Source organism: Cebus imitator, unplaced genomic scaffold, assembly GCF_001604975.1.
Source record: "Cebus imitator isolate Cc_AM_T3 unplaced genomic scaffold, Cebus_imitator-1.0 Scaffold521, whole genome shotgun sequence".
Taxonomy (NCBI): domain Eukaryota; kingdom Metazoa; phylum Chordata; class Mammalia; order Primates; family Cebidae; genus Cebus; species Cebus imitator.
Genome location: NW_016107836.1, coordinates 365,897 through 376,682, shown reverse-complemented (window position 1 = coordinate 376,682; position 10,786 = coordinate 365,897). Strand labels below are relative to the sequence as shown.

At 46.1% G+C, this 10,786-nt stretch overlaps 1 protein-coding gene across 6 annotated transcripts in view; it reads left to right on the top strand.

Moving 5' to 3' along the window:
• Positions 1-10,294, top strand: part of WT1 (WT1 transcription factor) — a 46,174-nt gene extending 35,880 nt beyond the window's left edge. For 4 of the 6 annotated variants that reach the window (XM_017514271.2, XM_017514272.2, XM_037733380.1 and 1 more), the window contains 4 exons: positions 2,029-2,179; positions 5,359-5,448; positions 6,048-6,140; positions 8,887-10,294. In XM_017514271.2, coding sequence (XP_017369760.1) covers positions 2,029-2,179; positions 5,359-5,448; positions 6,048-6,140; positions 8,887-9,008 — 456 coding nt within the window. In that variant the 3' untranslated portion in view covers positions 9,009-10,294. The remainder of the gene's footprint in view (positions 1-2,028; positions 2,180-5,358; positions 5,449-6,047; positions 6,141-8,886) is intronic. The other 2 variants (XM_017514274.2, XM_017514275.2) reach the window with 1 other exon arrangement.
• Positions 10,295-10,786: the final 492 nt, after the last annotated feature.

Here is a 10,786-nt window from a genome sequence, read left to right as displayed (position 1 = left end):
AGAATTCAGTAGACACGTTTGGTCTGCCACCTCCATAGACCTTTAGTCTGCCTTCTCTGCAGAGTCTCTTTTTTGGGTGGTCAGAACCACATGCAGTTACTAAGGGTTTCTTTTATGGCTTATAAACATCAATCCATGGCTGCAGCATGAGTAGCAGCAGTGATACTTCCGCAGAATGGTCAGTACCCTAGAAATAAATTGTATCTGGGCCAGACCCCACATGAAAAGTGGGGCAAGTAGCTCTGAGATGTTCTGATTAATGTTTCCAGAAGTGTCATGAAGAGAGAACAGTGCGCTCCCTACTCCCAAGTCTTCCAATGGAGAGGAATAAAGGCAAGGGTTACAGAAATACAGAAATCTGATGAAGGTTTGGGGAGACATCAAGCCTCTCCCCTGAAAAAAACCATCAGAATCCTTCACCAGGACCCTTGCTGAGACTAACAACTCCTCTTCCCACATGCACTGCTTCTAGGATGAATGAATGGAAATGGAAAATGCTTCCTTTGCTTTCTTTCCCACCAAGCCCAGTTTGTCAGGTTCACTTGTTATGGCTTCTAAACAACTCCAGACAGGACAGGTGTTTAGTATTCCAGCCCAACAGCTAGCTCACCATTTAATTTTATGCCACCATTATCCCTGAGACACTGTGGCCTATTAATATCAATGCTGTGTTCTATGTCAATATGGCAATTTTTCTTCCAAAAAAGAAAGTGACCTTTCAGTGCAGGGCAGTGTGGAATAGGGACTAGAACGTAAGCATGGGTGGGTGGAAACTGCACAGGGCAAGGAGTTGGTTATGCTCAGAAGTGGTTCCAGGTCTTTAGCACAAAACATGAATGTACTTTAGACCAGGCCTAGTGGCTGATGCCTGTAATCCCAGCACTCTGGGAGGCCAAGGTGGGAAGAGCCCTTGACCTTGAGAATTTGAGACAAGCCTGAGCAACATAAGGAGACCCCATCTCTACCAAAAAAAAAAAAAAAAAAAAAAAAGCTCAGCGTGTTGGCTTTCACCTGTCATCCCAACTATTTAGGAGGCTGAAGTGGGAGGATTACTTGAGCCCGGGAGGTTGAGGCTGCAGTGAGCCCTTATCATGCCATTGCACTCCAGCCTGGGCAACAGAATAAGATCCTATCTTAAGAACAAACAAAACCAAAACATGGATGCACTCTTGTGTCAGCATCTTACCCCCACATGCACTTGGGGTTGATTTGCACAACTGTAAAGAAATGAGGAGAATTTAGTGGCCACTCAGGCACTTGCTCAGCTCCTGTTTCTGACTCACTGACCCCAAGAGGAGGAAGGGGAGCTTGCCTCTCTGTTTTCCTCCAGTTCCCATTCTTGGAAGACAGACAACACACACGCTGAACTTCCACAAGATAAAGGGGAGCAGCAGATGCCCTGCAAAGGATGTGTGCAGTGCACAGAAGGCAGACAATTTCCAGTGCTTTCTGGTGTCACTATTAAAGATTGTGCTGGCTTTACCATGGCCCTCTGGTGGGTTTTGCTTCCCTTCATTTACTTATACTTGGACAATCTGGTAAGTTTACGGCTCATTCATTAAGCCACTTTTTTCTAATAAGGTTGTCCCCACCCTTTGCTGATTGGCTCTAGGTCATGTGGCCATGTCTCCAAGTGGGAGGGAGCAGTTAGACTTTGGGACTTTGGACTTGCAGACATCACTACCTCAAGAGGAGAAACTGAGAGATAGAATGGATTGGGAGCTCTTCCAGGCACCAGCATTTCTTTTGCAGAGGCTCTGGGACAGCCATACCATGCAGGTTTCATCTCAAGAGCCACTTCAGGTTGCTCAGTAGTGATGGTCTTGGAGCATTGCATTGTAGAATGTCCTGATCTAGCATCCATTAGTGATGTCTGCCGTGGGGATCTGGAGTGCGAATGGGAGTGGTTTTAGGTCTGGACCTGCCATCCCTTCTTTGGATATATTCCAGTGCTCATGCTCCCTTAGGACCTACGTGAATGTTCACATGTGGCTTAAAGCCTCCTTTCCTCTTGCTGTCTGCCTGCAGGATGTGCGGCGCGTGCCTGGAGTAGCCCCGACCCTTGTGCGGTCGGCATCTGAAACCAGTGAGAAACGCCCCTTCATGTGTGCTTACCCAGGCTGCAATAAGAGATATTTTAAGCTGTCCCACTTACAGATGCACAGCAGGAAGCACACTGGTAAGTGTGTCCACTGTCCAGCCTTGGGCAAACATGGTTCAAGAGCTCCTTTTCCAGGCTCGCACACTGCTAAGGACACAGGTGATTTCCAGGATGGGGAAAGTAAGCACTCCTTTGAAAGGTCTGATCCAGGTGATGGAAAGAGGCTGTGGGGCCATTTTGCATTCTGATTATCCATCCTTTATTACAGAGGTCAGCAAACTGTCTTCCAGAAGGTCAGAGCAGAGTGGTAGAGAGAAAGTGCCACAGAATTAGAGACCTGTGTGGGAATTGTGTTGGCATTAGAATACTATTAGTGTTTCTAAAGAGAGAGGGACTAGCCTGGGAATATAGCACCAGATGGTTTTGGGAGATTGATGGCCAAGATCACTGTGAAATTTTGGAAGAGACAGTCCAAAGGAAAACTTACCTGCTTGGGTCAGTAGTAATCACCTAGACAGGAAGGGGAACATTGACTGTTGCTTTGATTTTTTTTTTTTTGTGATACGCTTAAAAAAAGAAGTCCAGGCTCAGGGTCTCACGCCTGTAATCCCAGCACTTTGGGAGGCTGAGGTGGGTGGATCACTGAGGTCAGGAGTTCAAGACCAGCCAGGCCAACATGGTGAAACCCCGTCTCTACTAAAAATACAAAAACGAGCCAGGTGTTGTGGCCCACACCTGTAATCCCAGCTACTTGGGAGGCTGAGGCAGGAGAATTGCTTGAACTCGGAAGACGGAGGTTGCAGTGAGCTGAGATAGCAGCACTGTACTCCAGCCTGGGTGACAGAGTGAAACGCTGCCAAAAAAAAAAAAAAAAAAAAAAAAAAAAAAAAAGGGAGAGAGATGATGATTTTTGAAGCTATGCCAATGAAACTGGATTTTCCCCCAGGTCAAGGTGGCTGCTTCTGGGAAATAGAGAAGTGGCATTGTCTGGTGTTGGCCACCTTGAATGTGGACAGCCATGTCACAGAACGTTTGCCCTGGGCCTTGTGGGCACTAGGTGGGAGTGTGGGAGTGTGGTAAAGCCCAGGTTTTCCTACAGAGGCGCTGGTGCTGCCCTTTCCACCACCGAAAAACAGCATTACTGCTAGGATCACTGTTACAATTGTGTTATTACTGGTGATTTTGCTGTTGGGAAGCTGGAGAAAAAAGTGAGCTGCATTCAGATTTCCTTAGACCATTGGATTTTGCTAATTCACAGTGTATGGAGGATGCAATTCTGGTATAAACTCGAGTTTGCACTCAGTGGGCCACAGACTTTGAGGCTAAAGAGGAGAGGACCAGGGGCATGTTGTATTTGTATCAGGTTCTCCACATGTATATTTCATTTAATCCTCACTCACAAAACATTTATTAAGAGGGTGGAATATAGCAGAAAGAGGACTAAAACTCCTGCCTTTTAACTCCAGGTTATAATCCCCCTTCTCAAGGAGTTCGTGGTTTGTTTGGGAGCTGGGATATACACAAATGAAATGGGACTAAGAGAATACATGGTCATGTACTAAATCAGAAACGGGAGGTACTGATGAGTTTGGAGGGTATCCAGTTTGAACTAGGGTCATATGACAAAGTTTATCAGAGGAGGAAGGGCTTGGGTTAACCAGTGAACGCTGGTAGGCTGGACAGAGAAAGAGAGATGAGCAGAAGCTCAAAGACAAGGGAAGAAATCAGACTCAATAGGGGCATCGTCTTCTCCAGCTCGCAGAGGTGAAGCATCGGGCACCAAGCTGGATACAAATATAAAGAAAGGGGCCAGGTGTAGTGGCTCACACCTGTAATCCCAGGACGTTGGGAGGTGTAGGCAGGAGGATTGCTTAAGGGGCTCAAGACCAGCCTGGGCAATATAGTGAGACCCTGTCTCTACAAAAAACATTTAAAAAAATTTAGCCAAGTGTGCTGGTGTGTGCCTGTAGTCCCAGCTACTCAGGAGGCTGAGGTGGGAGGATCGCTTATGCCCAGGATTTGGAGGCTGCAGTGAGCTAGGCTCGCAGGACTGCACTTCAGTCAGGGCAGCAGAGAGAGAGAATTTGTCTCTGAGTAAAAAAATAAAAAGGCTCCAGCTCTTAGGATTTTCCAGCCCATGGAAGGATTGTAGACTCAGATAGAGCTCACCACATTAGACACCCTGGAAGAATGTTGTAATGAGGAAAGGAAGGGGAATTGGACCATGCAATGTCCAAGCAGGCATTGCAGACAAAGTGGCATTTGTGAGGCACATACAGGAGCCTTTTCAGTGTGGAGACAGGGACGGAGGACATTTAGTGTGAGCAGAATGCAAGGAGGACTTCAAGATGTGAGCTCTGGCATAGCAGGGAATAGATGTTCATGAAGAAAATAGCAGAGGTTTTGAGGTTGGAAAGATAACTGGGGGCCGCCCTGCCACAGAAAGGCCTGACTGATTCTGGAATGGCTTGTTTTCATCCCAGACGCCTGTGACTCAGGATTCTCCTAGGAAGGTGGGAAGGCCTAGGGTTGCTCACTTCTCTTGGGGCTCAGGTTCCAGTGTTTGGCTGAACTTTCTGTAGTGAGAACAGGGGTAAGGCTTCTCCATTCTGAGACAGGAGGTTGGGTAATCCCACTGCTGACTTGTCTTGGATAAAGGGGACACCAAAAACTTTCTCAATGCTTTGGCTTTTGGTGTAACTCAAGGGTCTCACAACCATGGAGTCATGTTGCCTGACTCAGGAACAGGGAGTTGGTAGCAGAGAACACCAGATCTTTGGGCCATAGAACATAAAGCACTTAATTCATGAGGCTGACCTCAAGGCATGTGCATCCCAGAATTCTGCCTCAGATTCAGCCTGGGAGTTAAAGATTTTGGTTTCTGTTTGTCTATGTATTCTCTGCTAATATTTTTTGCACACCCCTGTGCTAGGCCCTGGGCTGAGCCCTTTACAAGAAGATCATAAATCTTTTGAAGTTGTTGGATTGTTGGACCCATTTTACAGTGAAGAAACGACACCTCACCTAGCGATTCTTTTTTAAATGGCGGATCTGGGTGTGAGCCCTGGGGCAGAATCCTCTGGCCCCTGAGCTCCCATCATTTCTAACTTGCAAGTTAGGGATCATCCTACCCTAACAAACTCCAGCAAAGTGCCTTAGGCATTTTGAGATCTGCTCAGTCCTAGTAGGAGATGTTGCCTTTAAAGAGATCCCCATTTCCAGTATCATTTTCAAACAGAATATGTGTCTTCCTCAAGGTGAGAAACCATACCAGTGTGACTTCAAGGACTGTGAGCGAAGGTTTTCTCGTTCAGACCAGCTCAAAAGACACCAAAGGAGACATACAGGTTTGTAGGTTCACTTCTCATTGCTGGAAGTCGTGTTCCCTTGGGCTAGGGTTGATTTCACCATTCTCTTTGTTGTTGAACTTGAATGAGAGAGTCAGCCATGTGTTTAGTTTTTCCAGTACTTTTTCCCCCCACAATCTCTGGAGATTTTCCTTCTTTTAAATAAAGAAAAAGAAAAGGAAACACCCTACATTTCTCCTGCAAACCACAGAACAGTGAGATCCCACTAGCAGTGGGCTGATGATACACTGAGCATCGGCAAAGAATGAGGGTGATGGAGAGTGGAATCCGATTTGTAGCATGTGATTCACTTTTCCTGTGTCTGACACAGCTGAGATCTTCCAGCTGGTGAGAAGCTGGACCTCTGTGGTTAAGAAATTGTTGTTCCCAAGACAGAAGTGGGTCCTGGAAGGTTACTGTGCAGAATCTGTGATTCTCGCTGGGCCTTGGGGTCTGGGAAATCTGAGGGCGAGACAGATGCAAACATTGCAGGTGTGGCTGGAAATGCCGGGCTCCTTCAGCTGCCAGAAGTCAGCCTCATGGGCCTCGCTGCGCCCTGCGTTGTTAGGGCCGAGGCTAGACCTTCTCTGTCCATTTAGGTGTGAAACCATTCCAGTGTAAAACTTGTCAGCGAAAGTTCTCCCGGTCTGACCATCTGAAGACCCACACCAGGACTCATACAGGTAAAACAAGTGCGTAAACTTTTCTTCACATTTACTTTTCATTATTTTTTTAAACTATTGTGGAATGAAATTGTGATGAGAGGGACTGGGAAAGACTCAGACTCAGTGGAGAGAAGGAATAGTGCATGGCTATCTTTAAATAATAAATAATACTATTTTTTAAAGAAGGGGAGGGTGGAAATACAGAGAAGGAGGAAGATGGGAAAAGAATGGCTGGAGTTTGCAGAATGAAAATGAAGAGAGAAGCCAGGTCCCTACTGTTTCCAGTTTGTTGCGTCACATATTTTATCACTCCGTTTGATATGATAATCAACTTCACAGAAAAGCAGCCGAAATTCTAGCAACAAAAGCCAAACATTTACTCTTCTGAGAGCACATGTTTCATGACACTATTTTCCGAGAACCGAGTCCTCGCTCTGCTGAAAGTTAATGCCCCGGGAGCGATCTTGGTTTCTGCTGGACCAGAATCAGCGTGTGGTTATTATTTCCTTCATACTAGTACAGAGAGGAGAACAGGGCATTTATTCACTGGCTGCTGAAGGTTTTTGCTTTCTGCAAGGCTGGTGTGATTCATAATATAGATAACACCACCTTTGTTGCATGTTTCCTATCTCTGGAAAGAGGGTTAATGCTTAGCTTATCAAAGTCTTCACAACATGTTTGTAAGTAGAGTAAGGTAGGCTCGGGTGTGGTGGCTCACACCTGTAATCTCAGCACTTTGGGAGGTTGAGGTGGGTGAATCGATTAAGCCCCACAGATCAAGACCAGCCTGGGCAACATGGCAAAACCCTGTCTCTACAAAAAATACAGAAACTAGTTGGGCATGGTGGTATGCACCTGTCTCTACAAAAAAATACAAAAATTAGTTGGGGATGGTGGTGTGCACCTGTAGTCCCAGCTATTTGGGAGGCTAAGGTAGCAGGATCACTGGAGCTTGCTTGGGAGGCTGAGGCTACAGTGCGCTGTGATCCCACCACTGCACTCCAGCCCAAGACAGAGCAAGGCCCTGTCTCAAAACAAACAAAAAAAGTAAGGTAGGCATGTTTTATTCCCATCTTACAGATGAGGAGACTGAGGCAATAGTAGTTCAATGGCTTGTCTAAAGTCACACAGCTAGTAAGTAGCAAATCCAGTTCTGTCTGCTTCCAGCCCACCTTGTCTCACTTGCTTCTTTATTGGAGAAAGAGCAGGCATTTACTCTGCAGTCCGGGGAGCAGAGAGAGGCAAGTGGAGAGTCAAAGTCACCAAAGCTGAACACCGTGGAGAGACTGAGAGGAATGAAGATGACAAGAGACAGGGTTGGGATTTGTCCATTAGGAGCCAGCCTTTGGGAGCCAGCCTAGGAAGAGCAGAGGAACAACCAGGGAAGGAAAACACGACATCACAAGCCCCTGGGCAGCCCCAGATACTCGGCCCAATCTGGTTGCACCTACAGAGACAGCCAAGGCACCTATGCCCCAGGGTTGGCGGGATGGGATCTTGCTTCTCTTCCTCAGGTGCCTGTGATGCTTCTTTGACTTAGTCCTGAGTTCGTCATTTGGTGGCAAAGTGTTACAGTCCCTTGCACCCTGCTGCCACACACCCCGAGTATGTGCGACATGACCTGTTTCACCAGCAGACTGTTTAACACCACATTTGATTGGCCCCCAATCTGACCCTGGGACACCGCACTGGGACATTTCTCAGTGCTTGTCCAAACCAGTAGTCCTCAGAGAAGGCCAAGTGGGACCAGCAGTATCTGAGAAGACCTGTCAGGTGACACAGGGATTGGCTCCTGTGCCTTCTTCCCTAGGATGGAACCACAGCTGCTTTTCCACCATGGCTAAGCCTAGGAGGTGTGATACAGGAAAGAGCATGGGCTCTGGAATTTGACAGACCTGGAGTCCTGCCTGGATCTGCCCTCAATTGATGTCCAACCTCATCTGTAGAGCGGGGATAATAACTCTTCCCCTACGGGCTGCTGTAAGGACTACATTAGGGTGTGTGTATGTGACGCCTGGCACAAGGCTTGGCATATGTTAACCATCAAATAAATACTAGTAATTGTCGCTAATGAGAAGGAGGCTTGGAAAGAATGTCTGAGGGCTCCTTGGGTGGAGAAGCCTCAATCTTTTGGCAAGCTTATTAAAAATCTAAGAACCGCGCCCCAGCTAGAATCTTCCATACAACAGGATATGCTCTCAGTAACACTTTAAGAGAAAAACAATACATAACATGCAAACTGGTATCAGTGATTTATTTTAAAGTATCCAGCCCATCCAGAGTATCTGCACAGAGAGAAGTGTTAAAGCTCCAGTCACAGCTCAGATTCCTGGACAGTGATCACTCAGTAATACCCAGGGTGGTGACCTGGAGGCTTCTGCAGCCCATTTCAGCTCAGTTCCCAACTTACTCGGCAAGAGTGAGAAATTTACACAGTTAAACATTCTATCAGCGGAGACTGAAACAAACGTTTTTCCCCTTAATTAGGAATTGCTCAGATATTTCCTCTAGCTTGACTCATTCCTTGTCTCTCGTTTTCCAAGTTTTCTGACCTAAGAATATAATTTTTTTACAAAATTTTGAACCTTAAAGCCCCCAGAGGTGCTGCTGTTTCAAGGCTGCCCGGGAAAAGAGCTCAGTTGGTTAGCTCAGGGACGCAATGCTGGGGGAGTTCAGAGTGGGTGCCTTGTGATGACTTCACTCGGGCCTTGATAATTGAACTTGTGCCTGTCTCTTCATTGCAAGTGTCTCTGACTGGCAATTGTGTCAACAGGTGAAAAGCCCTTCAGCTGTCGGTGGCCAAGTTGTCAGAAAAAGTTTGCCCGCTCAGATGAATTAGTCCGCCATCACAACATGCATCAGAGAAACATGACCAAACTCCAGCTGGCACTTTGAGGGGTCTCCTTCGGGGACAGTTCTGTGTCCCAGGCAGCACAGTGTGTGAACTGCTTTCAAGTCTGACTCTCACATTCCTCCTCACTCACCTCTCTAAGAAGGAAACTTCAGCTGATTGTCTTCATTCAACTTCCAAGACAAGATACCAGTGCTTCTGGAAACTAACAGGTGTGCCTGGAAGAGTTGGTCTCTGCTCTGCCTCCTTTTAGTTGACTCACAGGCCCTGGAGAAGCAGCTAACAGTGTCCGGTTAGTTAAAAGCCCATTGCCATTTGGTCTGGATTTTCTACTGTAAGAAGAGCAATGGCTGATCATGTCCCCCTGACCCTTCCCTTCTTTTTTCTATGCTCGTTTTCACTGGGGATGGAATTATTGTACCATTTTCTATCATGGAATATTTATAGGCCAGGGCATGTGTGTGTGTCTGCTAATGTAAACTTTGTCATGGTTTCCATTTACTAACAGCAACAGCAAGAAATAAATCAGAGAGCAAGGCATCGGGGGTGAGTCTTGTCTAACATTCCCGAGGTCAGGCAGGCTGCTAACCTGGAAAGCAGGCTGTGGTTCTGCCAGGCAACTTTTAAAGCTCATGCATTGCAAGCAGCTGAAGAAAGAATCAGAACTAACCAGTACCTCTGTATAGAAATCGAAAAGAATTTTACCATTCAGTTAATTCAGTGTGAACATTAGCACACTGCTCTTAAGAAACTATGAAGATCTGAGATTTTTTTTTGTATGTTTTTGACTCTTTTGAGCGGTAACCATATGTGTCTTCATAGATGTACATATCTCACACAAATGAAGGGGAATTCATTTTCTTCATTGGGGGTATCCTTAGTGTATACAAACCATGCTGGTTTTGTGGCATCAGGTTGTAAAAATTAAAGTGACTTTAAAAGAAAATAGGGGCTGGTCCAGGATCTCCACTGATAAGACTCTTCCTAAGTAACTTTGGGTCTACAAGTATTTGTGAAAAAAAATGAGACTTACTAGGTGCGGAAATCCATTGTTTAAAGGTGGTTGTGTGTGCGTGCGTGCGTGCGTGTGTGTGTGTGTTGTGTTGTGTTTTGTTTTTTAAGTGAGGGAATTTATTATTTACTGTCGCTTGAAATTATTATGTAAATATATGTCTGATAATGATCTGCTCTTTGACAACTAAAATTAGGAAATGTATAAGTACTAGCTTTGTCACTGGGTGTTGATCTTATAAGGTATTGATGATAACACTTAAAATTGTAACCTGCGTTTTTTCACTTCGCTCTCAATTAAAGTCTATTCAAAAGGAAAGTGGCAAGATTCCATCAGCTGTATTGTGTTCAAATCTCAAGGCCACTGCGCCTCTTTTAAACAGGTAAGAGGGGACGCCACCAACATCGATGGCTGCTAGTGGGTCTGTCCAGGTCCTGACCACAATTTATTTATCTCTGTCAAACTTCAGGAGGGAATTACCTGTCCTAGAAGCAGCGGAGAATGCCTTCCCCTTGCATTACAGAGTGATTGTGTTTGTGCTGTGGTTGGATGGGGTTTGTGGATGGTGTGGTGAGAATTATGTTTTTTTGTTGTTGTTCGTTTGTTTTTTTGAGGCAGAGTCTTGCTCTGTTGCCAGGTTGGAGTGCAGTGGTGCAATCTCAGCTCACTGAAACCTCACTGCCTCCCGGGTTCAAACAATTCTCCTGCCTCAGCCTCCCAAGTAGCTGGGACTACAGGTGCATGCCACCATGCCCAGGTAATTTTTTTTGTATTTTTTAGTAGAGACGAGGTTTCACCGTGTTGGCCAGG